Source organism: Nerophis lumbriciformis, linkage group LG37 (assembly GCF_033978685.3).
Source record: "Nerophis lumbriciformis linkage group LG37, RoL_Nlum_v2.1, whole genome shotgun sequence".
NCBI lineage: Eukaryota > Metazoa > Chordata > Actinopteri > Syngnathiformes > Syngnathidae > Nerophis > Nerophis lumbriciformis.
Window position 1 is genome coordinate 3,167,501 of NC_084584.2, and position 19,893 is coordinate 3,187,393.

The 19,893-nt window shown below is 39.3% G+C and overlaps 1 protein-coding gene across 1 annotated transcript in view; it reads left to right on the plus strand.

Moving 5' to 3' along the window:
* Positions 1–19,893, plus strand: part of vps52 (VPS52 subunit of GARP complex) — an 86,604-nt gene that overhangs the window by 31,524 nt on the left and 35,187 nt on the right. The window contains exon 10 of the mRNA XM_061931514.2: positions 15,077–15,134. Within this exon, the coding sequence (XP_061787498.2) occupies positions 15,077–15,134 (58 nt within the window). The remainder of the gene's footprint in view (positions 1–15,076; positions 15,135–19,893) is intronic.

A 19,893-nucleotide genomic window follows, 5' to 3' on the forward strand; every position in this document is an offset into this window, starting at 1 on the left:
TTAAGACTAGATCTGACAATCTAATTACAAGACTAGATCTGACAATCTAATTAGAAGACTGGATCTGACCAATCTAAGTCTAATACAAGATCTGAGCAGTCTTAGACTAGATCTGATCAGTCTGTCTAAGACTAGATCTGACAATCTAATTATAAGACTAGAGCTGACCAATCTAAGACTAAATCTGACCAATCTAAGCCGAAAGCTAGATCTTATCAGTCTGTTTAAGACTAGATCTGACAATCTAATTAGAAGACTGGATCTGACCAATCTAAGTCTAATACAAGATCTGAGCAGTCTAAGACTAGATCTGATCAGTCTGTCTAAGACAAGATCTGACAATCTAATTATAAGACTAGAGCTGACCAATCTAAGGCTAAATCTGACCAATCCAAGTCTGATACAAGATTTGAGCAATCTAAGTCTAAGGCTGTGGGCTTCACGGTGGCAGAGGGGTTAGTGCATCTGCCTCACAATACGAAGGTCCTGAGTAGTCTTGGGTTCAATCCCGGGCTCGGGATCTTTCTGTGTGGAGTTTGCATGTTCTCCCCGTGAATGCGTGGGTTCCCTCCGGGTACTCCGGCTTCCTCCCACCTCCAAAGACATGCACCTGGGGATAGGTTGATTGGCAACACTAAATGGTCCCTAGTGTGTGGATGTGAGTGTGAATGTTGTCTGTCTATCTGTGTTGGCCCTGCGATGAGGTGGCGACTTGTCCAGGGTGTACCCCGCCTTCCGCCCGATTGTAGCTGAGATAGGCTCCAGCGCCCCCCGCCACCCCAAAAGGGAATAAGCGGTAGAAAATGGATGGAAGTCTAAGGCTAGATCTGATCAGTCTGTCTAAGACTAGATCTGACAATCTAATTATAAAACTAGATTAGACCAATCTAAATTTAATACAAGATCTGACCAATCTAAGCCTAATACAAGATCTGAGCAGTCTAAGACTAGATCTGACAATCTAATTATAAGACTAGAGCTGACCAATCTAAGACTAAATCTGACCAATCTAAGCCGAAAGCTAGATCTTATCAGTTTGTTTAAGACTAGATCTGACAGTCTAATTATAAGACTAGATCTGACCAATCTAAGACTAAATCTGACCAATCCAAGTCTAATACAAGATTTGAGCAATCTAAGTCTAAGGCTAGATCTGATCAGTCTGTCTAAGGCTAGATCTGATCAGTCTGTCTAAGACTAGATCTGACAATCTAATTATAAAACTAGATTAGACCAATCTAAATTTAATACAAGATCTGGCCAATCTAAGCCTAATACAAGATCTGAGCAGTCTAAGACTAGATCTGACAATCTAATTATAAGACTAGAGCTGACCAATCTAAGACTAAATCTGACCAATCTTAGTCTAAGACTAGATTTTATTAGTCTGTCTAAGACTATATCTGACAATCTAATTATAAGACTAGAGCTGACCAATCTAAGACTAAATCTGACCAATCTTAGTCTAAGACTAGATTTTATTAGTCTGTCTAAGACTAGATCTGACAATCTAATTATAAGACTAGAGCTGACCAATCTAAGACTAAATCTGACCAATCCAAGCCGAAAGCTAGATCTTCTCAGTCTGTTTAAGACTAGATCTGACAATCTAATTATAAGACTAGATCTGATCAATCTAAGTATAAGACTAGATCTGACAATCTAATTATAAGACTGGATCTGACCAATCTAAGTCTAATACAAGATCTGAGCAGTCTATGACTAGATCTGATCAGTCTGTCTAAGACTAGATCTGACAATCTAATTATAAGACTAGAGCTGACCAACCTAAGACTAAATCTGACCAATCTAAGCCGAAAGCTAGATCTTATCAGTCTGTTTAAGACTAGATCTGACAATCTAATTATAAGACTAGATTTGACAATCTAATTAGAAGACTGGATCTGACCAACCTAAGTCTAATACAAGATCTGAGCAGTCTAAGACTAGATCTGATCAGTCTGTCTAAGACTAGATCTGCCAATCTAATTATAAGACTAGACCTGACCAATCTAAGACTAAATCTGACCAATCCAAGCCGAAAGCTAGATCTTATCAGTCTGTTTAAGACTAGATCTGACAATCTAATTATAAGACTAGATCTGACAATCTAATTAGAAGACTGGATCTGACCAATCTAAGTCTAATGCAAGATCTGAGCAGTCTAAGAGTAGATCTGATCTGTCTGTCTAAGACTAGATCTGACAATGTAATTATAAGACTAGAGCTGACCAATCTAAAACTAAATCTGACCAATCCAAGTCTGATACAAGATTTGAGCAATCTAAGTCTAAGGCTAGATCTGATCAGTCTGTCTAAGACTAGATATGACAATCTAATTATAAAACTAGATTAGACCAATCTAAATTTAATACAAGATCTGACCAATCTAAGCCTAATACAAGATCTGACCAATCTAAGCCTAATACAAGATCTGACCAATCTAAGACTAAATCTGACCAATCTAAGCCGAAAGCTAGATCTTATCAGTCTGTTTAAGACTAGTTCTGACAGTCTAATTATAAGACTAGATCTGACAGTCTAATTATAAGACTAGATCTGACCAATCTAAGACTAAATCTGACCAATCCAAGTCTGATACAAGATTTGAGCAATCTAAGTCTAAGGCTAGATCTGATCAGTCTGTCTAAGACTAGATCTGACAATCTAATTATAAAACTAGATTAGACCAATCTAAATTTAATACAAGATCTGGCCAATCTAAGGCTAATACAAGATCTGAGCAGTCTAAGACTAGATCTGACAATCTAATTATAAGACTAGAGTTGACCAATCTAAGACTAAATCTGACCAATCTTAGTCTAAGACTAGGTTTTATTAGTCTGTCTAAGACTAGATCTGATCAATCTAAGACTAAATCTGACCAATCTAAGTCTAATACACGATTTGAGCAATCTAATTCTAAGACTAGATCTGACAATCTAATTATAAGACTAGATCTGATCAATCTAAGTATAAGACTAGATCTGACCAATCTAAGACTAAATCTGACCAATCTAAGTCTAATACAAGATTTGAGCAATCTAAGTCTAAGACTAGACCTGATCAGTCTGTCTAAGACTAGATCTGACAATCTAATTATAAGACTAGAGCTGACCAATCTAAGACTAAATCTGACCAATCTAAGCCGAAAGCTAGATCTTATCAGTCTGTTTAAGACTAGTTCTGACAATCTAATTATAAGACTAGATCTGACCAATCTAAGACTAAATCTGACCAATCCAAGTCTAATACATGATTTGAGCAATCTAAGTCTAAGGCTAGATCTGATCAGTCTGTCTAAGACTAGATCTGACAATCTAATTATAAAACTAGATTAGACCAATCTAAATTTACTACAAGATCTGAGCAGTCTAAGACTAGATCTGACAATCTAATTATAAGACTAGAGCTGACCAATCTAAGACTAAATCTGACCAATCTTAGTCTAATACTAGATTTTATTAGTCTGTCTAAGACTAGATCTGATCAATCTAAGTATAAGACTAGATCTGACCAATCTAAGACTAAATCTGACCAATCTAAGTCTAATACAAGATTTGAGCAATCTAAGTCTAAGACTAGACCTGATCAGTATGTCTAAGACTAGATCTGACAATCTAATTATAAGACTAGAGCTGACCAATCTAAAACTAAATCTGACCAATCTAAGCCGAAAGCTAGATCTTATCAGTCTGTTTAAGATTAGATCTGACAATCTAATTATAAGACTAGATCTGACCAATCTAAGACTAAATCTGACCAATCCAAGTCTGATACAAGATTTGAGCAATCTAAGTCTAAGGCTAGATCTGATCAGTCTGTCTAAGACTAGATCTGACAATCTAATTATAAGACTAGATCTGATCAATCTAAGTATAAGACTAGATCTGACCAATTCTAAGACTAAATCTGACCAATCTAAGTCTAATACAAGATTTGAGCAATCTAAGTCTAAGACTAGACCTGATCAGTATGTCTAAGACTAGATCTGACAATCTAATTATAAGACTAGAGCTGACTAATCTAAGACTAAATCTGACCAATCTAAGCCGAAAGCTAGATCTTATCAGTCTGTTTAAGACTAGATCTGACAATCTAATTATAAGACTAGATCTGACCAATCTAAGACTAAATCTGACCAATCCAAGTCTAATACAAGATTTGAGCAATCTAAGTCTAAGGCTAGATCTGATCAGTCTGTCTAAGACTAGATATGACAATCTAATTATAAAACTAGATTAGACCAATCTAAATTTAATACAAGATCTGAGCAGTCTAAGACTAGATCTGACAATCTAATTATAAGACTAGAGCTGACCAATCTAAGACTAAATCTGACCAATCTTAGTCTAAGACTAGATTTTATTAGTCTGTCTAAGACTAGATCTGATCAATCTAAGACTAAATCTGACCAATCTAAGTCTAATACACGATTTGAGCAATCTAATTCTAAGACTAGATCTGACAATCTAATTATAAGACTAGATCTGATCAACCAAGTATAAGACTAGATCTGACCAATCTAAGACTAAATCTGACCAATCTAAGACTAAATCTGACCAATCTAAGTCTAATACAAGATTTGAGCAATCTAAGTCTAAGACTAGACCTGATCAGTCTGTCTAAGACTAGATCTGACAATCTAATTATAAGACTAGAGTTGACCAATCTAAGACTAAATCTGACCAATCTAAGCCGAAAGCTAGATCTTATCAGTCTGTTTAAGACTAGATCTGACAATCTAATTATAAGACTAGATCTGACCAATCTAAGACTAAATCTGACCAATCCAAGTCTGATACAAGATTTGAGCAATCTAAGTCTTAAGGCTAGATCTGATCAGTCTGTCTAAGACTAGATCTGACAATCTAATTATAAAACTAGATTAGACCAATCTAAATTTAATACAAGATCTGACCAATCTAAGCCTAATACAAGATCTGAGCAGTCTAAGACTAGATCTGACAATCTAATTATAAGACTAGAGCTGACCAATCTACGACTAAATCTGACCAATCTAAGCCGAAAGCTAGATCTTATCAGTCTGTTTAAGACTAGATCTGACAATCTAATTATAAGACTAGATTTGACAATCTAATTAGAAGACTGGATCTGACCAACCTAAGTCTAATACAAGATCTGAGCAGTCTAAGACTAGATCTGATCAGTCTGTCTAAGACTAGATCTGCCAATCTAATTATAAGACTAGAGCTGACCAATCTAAGACTAAATCTGACCAATCCAAGCCGAAAGCTAGATCTTATCAGTCTGTTTAAGACTAGATCTGATAATCTAATTATAAGACTAGATCTGACAATCTAATTAGAAGACTAGAGCTGACCAATCTAAGACTAAATCTGACCAATCTTAGTCTAAGACTAGATTTTATTAGTCTGTCTAAGACTAGATCTGACCAATCTAAGACTAAATCTGACCAATCTAAGTCTAATACAAGATTTGAGCAATCTAAGTCTAAGGCTAGATCTGATCAGTCTGTCTAAGACTAGATCTGACAATCTAATTATAAAACTAGATTAGACCAATCTAAATTTAATACAAGATCTGACCAATCTAAGCCTAATACAAGATCTGAGCAGTCTAAGACTAGATCTGACAATCTAATTATAAGACTAGAGCTGACCAATCTAAGACTAAATCTGACCAATCTTAGTCTAAGACTAGATTTTATTAGTCTGTCTAAGACTAGATTTTATTAGTCTGTTTAAGACTAGATCTGACAATCTAATTATAAGACTAGATCTGACCAATCTAAGACTAAATCTGACCAATCCAAGTCTAATACAAGATTTGAGCAATCTAAGTCTAAGGCTAGATCTGATCAGTCTGTCTAAGACTAGATCTGACAATCTAATTATAAAACTAGATTAGACCAATCTAAATTTAATACAAGATCTGACCAATCTAAGCCTAATACAAGATCTGAGCAGTCTAAGACTAGATCTGACAATCTAATTATAAGACTAGAGCTGACCAATCTAAGACTAAATCTGACCAATCTTAGTCTAAGACTAGATTTTATTAGTCTGTCTAAGACTAGATTTTATTAGTCTGTCTAAGACTAGATCTGACAATCTAATTATAAGACTAGAGCTGACCAATCTAAGACTAAATCTGACCAATCCAAGCCGAAAGCTAGATCTTATCAGTCTGTTTAAGACTAGATCTGACAATCTAATTATAAGACTAGATCTGACAATCTAATTAGAAGACTGGATCTGACCAATCTAAGTCTAATACAAGATCTGAGCAGTCTAAGACTAGATCTGATCAGTCTGTCTAAGACGAGATCTGACAATCTAATTATAAGACTAGAGCTGACCAATCTAAGACTAAATCTGACCAATCTAAGCCGAAAGCTAGATCTTATCAGTCTGTTTCCAGACTAAATCTGACAATCTAATTATAAGACTAGATCTGACCAATCTAAGACTAAATCTGACCAATCCAAGTCTAATACAAGATTTGAGCAATCCAAGTCTAATACAAGATTTGAGCAATCTAAGTCTAAGGCTAGATCTGGTCAGTCTGTCTAAGACTAGATCTGACAATCTAATTATAAAACTAGATTAGACCAATCTAAATTTAATACAAGATCTGACCAATCTAAGCCTAATACAAGATCTGAGCAGTCTAAGACTAGATCTGACCAATCTAAGACTAAATCTGACCAATCTAAGTCTAATACAAGATTTGAGCAATCTAATTCTAAGACTAGATTTTGTTAGTCTGTCTAAGACTAGATCTGACAATCTAATTATAAGACTAGATCTGATCAATCTAAGTATAAGACTAGATCTGACCAATCTAAGACTAAATCTGACCAATCTAAGTCTAATACAATATTTGAGCAATCTAAGTCTAAGACTAGACCTGATCAGTCTGTCTAAGACTAGATCTGACAATCTAATTATAAGACTAGAGCTGACCAATCTAAGACTAAATCTGACCAATCTAAGTCTAAGACTAGATCTGATCAGTCTGTCTAAGACTAGATCTGACAATCTAATTATAAAACTAGATTAGACCAATCTAAATTTAATACAAGATCTGCCAATCTAAGCCTAATACAAGATCTGATCAGTCTAAGACTAGATCTGACAATCTAATTATAAGACTAGAGCTGACCAATCTAAGACTAAATCTGACCAATCTTAGTCTAAGACTAGATTTTATTAGTCTGTCTAAGACTAGATCTGATCAATTTAAGTATAAGACTAGATCTGACCAATCTAAGACTAAATCTGACCAATCTAAGTCTAATACAAGATTTGAGCAATCTAATTCTAAGACTAGATTTTGTTAGTCTGTCTAAGACTAGATCTGACAATCTAATTATAGGACTAGATCTGATCAATCTAAGTATAAGACTAAATCTGACCAATCTAAGTCTAATACAAGATTTGAGCAATCTAAGTCTATGACTAGACCTGATCAGTCTGTCTAAGACTAGATCTGACAATCTAATTATAAGACTAGAGCTGACCAATCTAAGACTAAATCTGACCAATCTAAGCCGAAAGCTAGATCTTATCAGTCTGTTTAAGACTAGATCTGACAATCTAATTATAAGACTAGATCTGACCAATCTAAGACTAAATCTGACCAATCTAAGTCTAATACAATATTTGAGCAATCTAAGTCTAAGACTAGACCTGATCAGTCTGTCTAAGACTAGATCTGACAATCTAATTATAAGACTAGAGCTGACCAATCTAAGACTAAATCTGACCAATCTAAGTCTAAGACTAGATCTGATCAGTCTGTCTAAGACTAGATCTGACAATCTAATTATAAGACTAGAGCTGACCAATCTAAGACTAAATCTGACCAATCTAAGCCGAAAGCTAGATCTTATCAGTCTGTTTAAGACTAGATCTGACAATCTAATTATAAGACTAGAGCTGACCAATCTAAGACTAAATCTGACCAATCCAAGTCTAATACAAGATTTGAGCAATCTAAGTCTAAGGCTAGATCTGATCAGTCTGTCTAAGGCTAGATCTGACAATCTAATTATAAAACTAGATTAGACCAATCTAAATTTAATACAAGATCTGAGCAGTCTAAGACTAGATCTGACAATCTAATTATAAGACTAGAGCTGACCAATCTAAGACTAAATCTGACCAATCTTAGTCTAAGACTAGATTTTATTAGTCTGTCTAAGACTAGATCTGACCAATCTAAGACTAAATCTGACCAATCTAAGTATAATACACGATTTGAGCAATCTAAGTCCAAGACTAGACCTGATCAGTCTGTGTAAGACTAGATCTGACAATCTAATTATAAGACTAGAGCTGACCAATCTAAGACTAAATCTGACCAATCTAAGCCGAAAGCTAGATCTTATCAGTCTGTTTAAGACTAGATCTGACAATCTAATTATAAGACTAGATCTGACCAATCTAAGACTAAATCTGACCAATCCAAGTCTGATACAAGATTTGAGCAATCTAAGTCTTAAGGCTAGATCTGATCAGTCTGTCTAAGACTAGATCTGACAATCTAATTATAAAACTAGATTAGACCAATCTAAATTGAATACAAAATCTGAGCAGTCTAAGACTAGATCTGACAATCTAATTATAAGACTAGAGCTGACCAATCTGAGACTAAATCTGACCAATCTTAGTCTAATACTAGATTTTATTACCGTAGTCTGTCTAAGACTAGATCTGATCAATCTAAGTATAAGACTAGATCTGACCAATCTAAGACTAAATCTGACCAATCTAAGTCTAATACAAGATTTGAGCAATCTAATTCTAAGACTAGATTTTGTTAGTCCGTCTAAGACTAGATCTGACAATCTAATTATAAGACTAAATCTGATCAATCTAAGTATAAGACTAGATCTGACCAATCTAAGACTAAATCTGACCAATCTAAGTCTAATACAATATTTGAGCAATCTAAGTCTAAGACTAGACCTGATCAGTCTGTCTAAGACTAGATCTGACAATCTAATTATAAGACTAGAGCTGACCAATCTAAGACTAAATCTGACCAATCTAAGTCTAAGACTAGATCTGATCAGTCTATTTAAGACTAAATCTGACGATCTAATTATAAGACTATAGCTGACCAATCTAAGACTAAATCTGACCAATCTAAGTCTAAGACTAGATCTGATCAGTCTGTCTAAGACTAGATCTGCCGATCTAATTATAAGACTAGATCTGATCTGATCAGTCTAAGTCTAAGACTAGATCTGACAGTTTAATTATAAGACTAGATCTGACCAATCTAACTGTAAGACTAGATTCGTCCAATCTGAGTCTATGAGCATGAACTGATGAAGCCTACTTGGTTGAGAGGCCAAAGGTCTTCTCAGGCCCACAGAACAGTCCAGTGAGAACGCAATGACTGGATGGATGACAACATCCTTAGACAAACGGCTTAGTCATTGTTATTCTTTCAGTTTGACGTCTCTGTGTCGTTTGTTTATAATTGTCATTGTGGAGTCATGCCACACCAACAGTTACACTGACTCACGGCCATTAGCATTTGTTTATGAGCCAATGCCAACAGGAAGCACCAAATGTTTTTGAAGTGGAAATATTTCCCATTCTTGCTCGATGTACAGCTTAAGTTGTTCAACAGTCTCCCTTCTCATATTTTAGCCTTCACACATTTTCAACGGGAGACAGGTCTGGACTACAGGCAGGCCAGTCTCGTACCCGCACTCTTTTACTATGAAGCCACGTTGATGTAACACGTGGCTTGGCGTTGTCTTGCTGAAATAAGCAGGGGCGTCCATGGTAACGTTGCTTGGATGGCAACATATGTTGCTCCGAAACCTGTATGTACCTTTCAGCATTAATGGCGCCTTCACAGATGTGTAAGTTACCCATGTCTTGGGCACTAATACACCCCCATACCATCACACATGCTGCCTTTTACACTTTGCGCCTCGAACAATCCGGATGGTTCTTTTCCTCTTTGGTCCGGAGGACACGACGTCCACAGTTTCCTAAAACAATTTGAAATGTGGACTCGTCAGACCACAGAACACTTTTCCACTTTGCATCAGTCCATCTTAGACGATCTCGGGCCCAGCGAAGCGTGTCTGGGTGTTGTTGATAAATGGCTTTGGTTTTGCATAGTAGAGTACATGCACCTGGGGATAAGTTGATTGGCAACACTAAATTGGCCCTAGTGTGTGGATGTGAGTGTGAATGTTGTCTGTCTATCTGTGTTGGCCCTGCGATGAGGTGGCGACTTGTCCAGGGTGTACACCGCCTTCCGCCCGATTGTAGCTGAGATAGGCTCCAGCGCCCCCCGCGACCCCAAAGGGAATAAGCGGTAGAAAATGGATGGATGGATGGAGTTTTAACTTGCACTTACAGGATGTAGCGACCAACTGTAGTTACTGACAGTGGTTTTCTGAAGTGTTCCTGAGCCCATGTGGTGATATCCTTTACACACTGATGTCGCTTTTTGATGCAGTACCGCCTGAGGGATCCAAGGTCACGGGCTTAGCTGCTTACGTGCAGTGATTTCTCCAGATTCTCTGAACCCTTTGATGATATTACGGACCGTAGATGGTGAGATCCCTAAATTCCTTGCAATAGCTGGTTGAGAAAGGTTTTTCTTAAACTGTTCAACAATTTGCTCACACATTTGTTGACAACGACTGAGCATTTCATGGAAGTTGCTTTAAAGTTAAAGTTAAAGTTAAAGTACCAATGATTGTCACACACACACACTAGGTGTGGCGAAATTATTCTCTGCATTTGACCCATCACCCTTGATCACCCCCTGGGAGGTGAGGGGAGCAGTGGGCAGCAGCAGTGGCCGCGCCCGGGAATCATTTTGGTGATTTAACCCCCAGTTCCAACCGTTAATACTGAGTGCCAAGCAGGGAGGCAATGGGTCCCATTTTTATAGTCTTTGGTATGACTCGGCCGGGGTTTGAACTCACAACCTACCGATCTCAGGGCGGACACTCTAACCACTAGGCCACTGAGTAGGTATTATTAGTAGGTTTATACCCAATCATGGCACCCACCTGTTCCCAATTAGCCTGCTCACCTGTGGGATGTTCCAAGTAAGTCTTTGATGAGCATTCTTCAACTTTCTCAGTCTTTTTTGCCACTTGTGCCAGCTTTTTTTTAAACATGTTGCGGGCATCAAATTCGAAATGAGCTAATATTTGCAGTTTTCCAGTTTGAATGTTAAATATCTTGTCTTTGCAGTCTATTCAATTGAATATAAGTCGAAAAGGATTCGCTAGTCATTGTATTTTGTTTTTATTTACGATGTACACAATGTGCCAACTTCACCGGTTTTGGGTTTTGTAAAGTTAACACCATCTAAAAATATATATATAAAAAATATATATGTAAAAATAAAATATAAATATTACATTAATAAGTTCATAAAAACATCACATTGAGAGAATAAGTGTAGCAATATTGAAAATAAAGATAGAAAACTGCAATTGGGGTTCTTAACCTTTTTAACCTCGGGGCCCCAACTTTTCAACTACAAAGGGAGCCACGGCCAACTCAAATATTAACATTGATTTAATCATTTTACTCTTGATTTTAATCCTATTCAGTAGCGCATTTTCTGGACTATAGATGCACCGCTATGTAAGCCGCACCCACTAAATTCTATATTTTATACAGGTAAAAGCCAGTAAATTAGAATATTTTGAAAAACTTGATTTATTTCAGTAATTGCATTCAAAAGGTGTAACTTGTACATTATATTTATTCATTGCACACAGACTGATGCATTCAAATGTTTATTTCATTTAATTTTGATGATTTGAAGTGGCAACAAATGAAAATCCAAAATTCCGTGTGTCACAAAATTAGAATATTACTTAAGGCTAATACAAAAAAGGGATTTTTAGAAATGTTGGCCAACTGAAAAGTGTGAAAATGAAAAATATGAGCATGTACAATACTCAATACTTGGTTGGAGCTCCTTTTGCCTCAATTACTGCGTTAATGCGGCGTGGCATGGAGTCGATGAGTTTCTGGCACTGCTCAGGTGTTATGAGAGCCCAGGTTGCTCTGATAGTGGCCTTCAACTCTTCTGCGTTTTTGGGTCTGGCATTCTGCATCTTCCTTTTCACAATACCCCACAGATTTTCTATGGGGCTAAGGTCAGGGGAGTTGGCGGGCCAATTTAGAACAGAAATACCATGGACCGTAAACCAGGCACGGGTAGATTTTGCGCTGTGTGCAGGCGCCAAGTCCTGTTGGAACTTGAAATCTCCATCTCCATAGAGCAGGTCAGCAGCAGGAAGCATGAAGTGCTCTAAACCTTGCTGGTAGACGGCTGCGTTGACCCTGGATCTCAGGAAACAGAGTGGACCGACACCAGCAGATGACATGGCACCCCAAACCATCACTGATGGTGGAAACTTTACACTAGACTTCAGGCAACGTGGATCCTGTGCCTCTCCTGTCTTCCTCCAGACTCTGGGACCTCGATTTCCAAAGGAAATGCAAAATTTGCATGGTTGGGTGATGGTTTGGGGTGCCATGTCATCTGCTGGTGTCGGTCCACTCTGTTTCCTGAGATCCAGGGTCAACGCAGCAAGTTTTAGAGCACTTCATGCTTCCTGCTGCTGACCTGCTCTATGGAGATGGAGATTTCAAGTTCCAACAGGACTTGGCGCCTGCACACAGCGCAAAATCTACCCGTGCCTGGTTTACGGACTATGGTATTTCTGTTCTAAATTGGCCCGCCAACTCCCCTGACCTTAGCCCCATAGAAAATCTGTGGGGTATTGTGAAAAGGAAGATGCAGAATGCCAGACCCAAAAACGCAGAAGAGTTGAAGGCCACTATCAGAGCAACCTGGGCTCTCATAACACCTGAGCAGTGCCAGAAACTCATGGACTCCATGCCACGCCGCATTAACGCAGTAATTGAGGCAAAAGGAGCTCCAACCAAGTATTGAGTATTGTACATGCTCATATTTTTCATTTCCATACTTTTCAGTTGGCCAACATTTCTAAAAATCCCTTTTTTGTATTAGCCTTAAGTAATATTCTAATTTTGTGACACACGGAATTTTGGATTTTCATTTGTTGCCACTTCAAATCATCAAAATTAAATGAAATAAACATTTGAATGCATCAGTCTGTGTGCAATGAATAAATATAATGTACAAGTTACACCTTTTGAATGCAATTACTGAAATAAATCAAGTTTTTCAAAATATTCTAATTTACTGGCTTTTACCTGTATATTAGTTGCACCAAGCCGCGGATATATACGTTGTGAAATGAGTAATTTACACAGAAATACTTTGTAAATGTTTATTTATGTACATGAATTGTTTCCAAACGGCGTCTTTAACACGGCAGTAAAACGGCTGATCAAACAAAACAGAAGTCATCGTCATGGGCCCACTAGCTGCAGAAGCTAGCTTTCCAATCAACTAAATAGACTCAATAACTCCACGGTGACGTTTTGGTGAATTTCCTGAGGACTTTGTGAAACCGAAACAATACGAACAGAATGTCATTGTGAGTTAAGAATACTAGCACAGACACTCGTAAACTTGTTAGCATACAAACCCCGTTTCCATATGAGTTGGGAAATTGTGTTCGATGTAAATATAAACGGAATACAATGATTTGCGAATCATTTTCAAGCCATATTCAGTTGAATATGCTACAAAGACAACATATTTGATGTTCAAACTCATAAACATTTTTTTTTTTTTTTGCAAATAATCATTAACTTTAGAATTTGATGCCCGCAACACGTGACAAAGAAGTTGGGAAAGGTGGCAACAAATACTGATAAAGTTGAGGAATGCTCATCAAACACTTATTTGGAACATCCCACAGGTGTGCAGGCTAATTGGGAACAGGTGGGTGCCATGATTGGGTATAAAAGTAGATTCCATGAAATGCTCAGTCATTCACAAACAAGGACGGGGCGAGGGTCACCACTTTGTCAACAAATGCGTGAGCAAATTGTTGAACAGTTTAAGAAAAACCTTTCTCAACCAGCTATTGCAAGGAATTTAGGGATTTCACCATCTACGGTCTGTAATATCATCAAAGGGTTCAGAGAATCTGGAGAAATCACTGCACGTAAGCAGCTAAGCCCGTGACCTTCCATCCCTCAGGCGGTACTGCATCAACAAGCGACATCAGTGTGTAAAGGATATCACCACATAAGCTCAGGAACACTTCAGAAACCCACTGTCAGTAACTACAGTTGGTCGCTACATCTGTAAGTGCAAGTTAAAACTCTCCTATGCAAGGCGAAAACCGTTTTATCAACAACACCCAGAAACGCCTTCGGCTTCGCTGGGCCTGAGCTCATCTAAGATGGACTGATACAAAGTGGAAAAGTGTTCTGTGGTCTGACGAGTCCACATTTCAAATTGTTTTTGGAAACTGTGGACGTCGTGTCCTCCGGACCAAAGAGGAAAAGAACCATCCGGATTGTTCTAGGCGCAAAGTGTAAAAGGCAGCATGTGTGATGGTATGGGGGTGTATTAGTGGCCAAGACATGGGTAACTTACACATCTGTGAAGGCACCATTAATGCTGAAAGGTACATACAGGTTTTGGAGCAACATATGTTGCCATCCAAGCAACGTTACCATGGACGCCCCTGCTTATGAAGCCTAAAATAGCACAACGAAGACTGTTGAACAACTTAAGCTGTACATCAAGCAAGAATGGGAAAGAATTCCACCTGAGAAGCTTAAAAAATGTGTCTCCTCAGTTCCTAAACGTTTACTGACTGTTGTTAAAAGGAAAAACCATGTAACACAGTGGTGAACATGCCCGTTCCCAACTACTTTGGCACGTGTTGCAGCCATGAAATTCTAAGTTTATTGTTATTTGCAAAAAATAAAATAAAGTTTATGAGTTTGAACATCAAATATGTTGTCTTTGTAGTGCATTCAACTGAATATGGGTTGAAAAGGATTTGCAAATCATTGTATTCCGTTTATATTTACATCGAACACAATTTCCCAACTCATATGGAAACGGGGTTTGCATATGAGTAAGAATCTTGACCAAAGTCTGTACTTTCTGTGCTCTACCTCCTTGTATGCAGTACGAAGAAGTCGCCGATAAGGACGACCTGATGGGAGTGGAGGACACGGCCAAGAAAGGTATGGTGTGTTTGAAAAGAATGGAGGCGCACCTTGACGGTACGGGTGTGCTAAAACGTTTTTTTACTTGAGATGTTTCTCTGACCAAAGATACTTGGGTGGGGTTCTCCGACAGCTACCTGTAAACCCTTAAGGGGGCAAATAATATTTAATTAAACTCTATTTTATGAGTGTTCAATTGAGACATGATATTTATATTTCATGACGAATAAGCACGGTACTATTGAAATGTAATTAATGGAAATTGATGGTATTCATTTTGGTGCCATACATACACGTTGTGAAATTAGTTATTTGCACGGGCAGGTTTTGTAAATGCTTATTTACATACCTTAATTGTTGCCAATGTAACCCGGCAGTAAAACGGCCGATCGAGCAAAACAGAAGCCATCGTCATGGACACACTGGCTGCGGTAGCTCGCTCTCCAATCAGCTAAACCAGGGGTGTCAAACTCAAATACAGAGTGGGCCAAAATTTAAAAGTGAACAAAGCCGCGGGCCAAGGTTCAGTCCAATCCAATCCACTTTATTTATATAGCACATTTAAACAACAAAATGTTTCCAAAGTGCTGCACAACAATATTAAACACAATTAAAAACAATAAAAAAATGAATATGATTAAAAACAATTTCAAAGGGTAAAACCAATTAAAACAGTAAATAGAAAGCACAATTTTAAAAACACAGAGGACAACAGAGGACCACACAACTCACGTAGTGTTAAAAGCCAGAGAATAAAAGTGGGTCTTAAGACGAGACTTAAAACAGTCCACTGTGGGAGCAGTTCGAACATGGAGGGGCAGAGTGTTCCAGAGCTTAGGGCCGACCACAGAGAAGGCCCTGTCTCCCCTGGTTTTAAGTCTCGTCTTGGACACCACGAGCTGGAGCTGGCTCTCGGACCTCAGAGCGCGCGCAGGATTGTAAGTTTGGATGAGGTCCGAGATATACCGAGGTGCCAGTCCATGTAAAGCTTTAAAAACAAACAGCAAGGTTTTAAAATCAATTCTAAAATGAACAGGGAGCCAGTGCAAACTCTCAAGGATTGGGGTTATATGCTGGCGTCTCCTGGCCCCTGTTAAAAGTCGTGCTGCCGCATTCTGGACTAACTGCAACCGGGAGAGAGCTTTTTGGCTAATGCCAGCATAAAGTGCATTGCAGTAGTCTAGACGACTTGAAATAAAAGCATGCACGACTTGTTCAAAAAGGTTAAAAGATAAAAACGGTTTTACCTTTGCTAAAAGACGAAGATGATAAAAACACGATTTTAAAACGCCATTGACTTGTTTGTCAAGTTTAAAATGGCTGTCTATAGTGACGCCAAGGCGGGTGACTTTGGGACGCACATAATTTTGCAATGGTCCCAAGTCAGTGAGGGCCGGACCAAACACTAAAATTTCCGTTTTTCCCTCATTCATTATTAAAAAATTCTGGGCTAACCAAGCCTTGACGTGGCATAGACAGTTGAGAAGGAGTGTCAGGGGGCCGTGGCCTTTTGAAATAGGCATATAAATTTGGCAGTCGTCTGCATAAAAGTGATAAGACACTCCATGCCTCTTAAAAATCTCTCCAAGAGGGAGGAGATATAGAGCGAACAGGATGGGGCCTAGAATAGATCCCTGGGGGACACCACAGTAAAGCGGAGCAGAAGAAGAAGTGGCGTCCCCCAGCCTGACAGAGAAGGACCTTTCTGACAGGTAGGATCTGAACCACTCTAATGCAGTCCCTCTGACACCCACACAGTCTCTCAGGCGATCTAAAAGAATTGTGTGGTGGACTGTGTCAAAGGCAGCTGGAAGATCTAAAAGCACTAAAATGGCAGAGCTGGTTGAACAAATTAACCTTTTAATAGACCCAAACAAGTTTTGCATTAAATATTGAACAAGCAAGTGTGTAACCAATCAGATGGTTGTGTGGGTGGGACAATGCTGACTGCTGTGTAGAGGACTGACAGAGACAGAGGCAGAAGGAAGCGGAGGTGGCTACTTAATATGTTCGTGTGGAAACTCGTTCGGTACACCTCCGAACCGAACAGAAACCGCCGTACCGAAACGGTTCAATACAAATACACGTACCATGACACCCCTAGTATACACACATACAGTGGGGCAAAAAAGTATTTAGTCAGCCACCGATTGTGCAAGTTCTCCCACTTAAAATGATGACAGAGGTCTGTGATTTTCATCATAGGTACACTTCAACTGTGAGAGACAGAATGTGGAAAAAAAAATCCAGGAATTCACATTGTAGGAATTTTAAAGAATTTATTTGTAAATTATGGTGGAAAATAAGTATTTGGTCACTTCAAACAAGGAAGATCTCTGGCTCTCACAGACCTGTAACTTCTTCTTTAAGAAGCTCTTCTGTCCTCCACTCGTTACCTGTATTAATGGCACCTGTTTGAACTGGTTATCTGTATAAAAGACACCTGTCCACAGCCTCAAACAGTCAGACTCCAAACTCCACTATGGCCAAGACCAAGGAGCTGTCGAAGGACACCAGGAAAAGAATTGTAGACCTGCACCAGACTGTGAAGAGTGAATCTACAATAGGCAAGCATCTTGGTGTGGAAAAAATCAACTGTGGGAGCAATTATCAGAAAATGGAAGACATACAAGACCACTGATAATCTCCCTCGATCTGGGGCTCCACGCAAGATCTCATCCCGTGGGGTCAAAATGATCATGAGAACGGTGAGCAAAAATCCCAGAACCACACGGGGGGACCTGGTGAATGACCTGCAGAGAGCTGGGACCAAAGTAACGAAGGTTACCATCAGTAACACACTACGCCGACAGGGAATCAAATCCTGCAGTGCCAGACGTGTCCCCCTGCTTAAGCCAGTGCATGTCTGAAGTTTGCCAGAGAGCACATGGATGATACAGCAGAGGATTGGGAGAATGTCATGTGGTCAGATGAAACCAAAATAGAACTTTTTGGTATCAACTCAACTCGTCGTGTTTGGAGGAAGAAGAATACTGAGTTGCATCCCAAGAGCCCATACCTACTGTGAAGCATGGGGGTGGAAACATCAAGCTTTGGGGCTGTTTTTCTGCTAATAATAATAATAATAATAATAACTGGGATTTATATAGCGCTTTTCTAAGTACCCAAAGTCGCTTTACATGTAGAACCCATCAATCATTCACACCTGGTGGTGGTAAGCTACTTTCATAGCCACAGCTGCCCTGGGGTAGACTGACGGAAGCGTGGCTGCAATTTGCGCCAACGGCCCCTCCGACCACCACCTATCATTCATCATTCAATTCACCGGTGTGAGTGGCACCGGGGACAAAGGGTGAAGTGTCCCGCCCAAGGACACAACGGCAGCGATTTTTATTTTTTTAATTTTTTTTTGGATGGTAAGAGGCGGGGAGCGAACCTGCAACCCTCAGGTTTCTGGCACGGTTGCTCTACCCACTATGCCATGCCGCCCCAAGCTAAGGGGACAGGCCGACTGATCCGTGTTAAGGAAAGAATGAATGGGGCCATGTATCGTGAGATTTTGAGCCAAAACCTCCTTCCATCAGTGAGAGCTTTGAAGATGAAACGTGGCTGGGTCTTCCAGCATGACAATGATCCCAAACACGCCGCCCGGGCAACGAAGGAGTGGCTCCGTAAGAAGCATTTGAAAGTCCTGGAGTGGCCTAGCCAGTCTCCAGACCTCAACCCCATAGAAAATCTGTGGAGGGGGTTGAAAGTCCGTGTTGCTCGGCGACAGCCCCACAACATCACTGCTCTCGAGAAGATCTGCATGGAGGAATGGGCCAAAATACCAGCTACTGTGTGTGCAAACCTGGTAAAGACCTATAGTAATCGTTTGACCTCTGTTATTGCCAACAAAGGTTATATTACAAAGTATTGAGTTGAATTTTTGTTATTGACCAAATACCGTATTTTCCGCACTATTAGCCGCACCTAAAAACCACAAATTTACTCAAAAGCTGACAGTGCGGCTTATAACCCGGTGCGCTTTATATATGGATTAGTATTAAGATTCATTTTCATAAAGTTTCGGTCTCGCAACTACGGTAAACAGCCGCCATCTTTTTTCCCCGTAGAAGAGGAAGTGCTTCTTCTTCTACGCAAGCAACCGCCAAGGTAAGCACCCGCCCCCATAGAACAGGAAGCGCTTCTTCTTCTACTGTAAGCAACCACCCGCCCGCGTAGAAGAAGAAGAACCGCGCGGATATTACGTTTCATTTCCTTTGTGTGTTTACATCTGTAAAGACCACAAAATGGCGACAGGTTTCCGGTTCATGAAAAGACGCAATCTCTCCATCCGCACACGGACTACTATTTCACAGCAACTGCCTAAAGACTTTCAAGAAAAGCTGGCTACTTTCCGTGCATATTGTAAAAACAAGATAGCTGAAAAAAAGATCCGGCCAGAGAACATTATCAACATGGACGAGGTTCCACTGACTTTTGATATTCCCGTGAACCGCACTGTGGATACAACGGGAGCACGTACGGTGAATATTCGCACCACAGGGAACGAGAAGTCATCCTTCACTGTGGTTCTAGCTTGCCATGCTAATGGCCAGAAACTTCCACCCATGGTGATATTCAAAAGGAAGACCTTGCCAAAAGAGACCGGCGTCATCATAAAAGCTAACTCGAAGGGATGGATGGATGAAGAAAAGATGAGCGAGTGGTTAAGGGAAGTTTACGCGAAGAGGCCGGGTGGCTTTTTTCCACGCAGCTCCGTCCATGTTGATATACGACTCCATGCGCGCCCACATCACGCTGGTTTTTAATA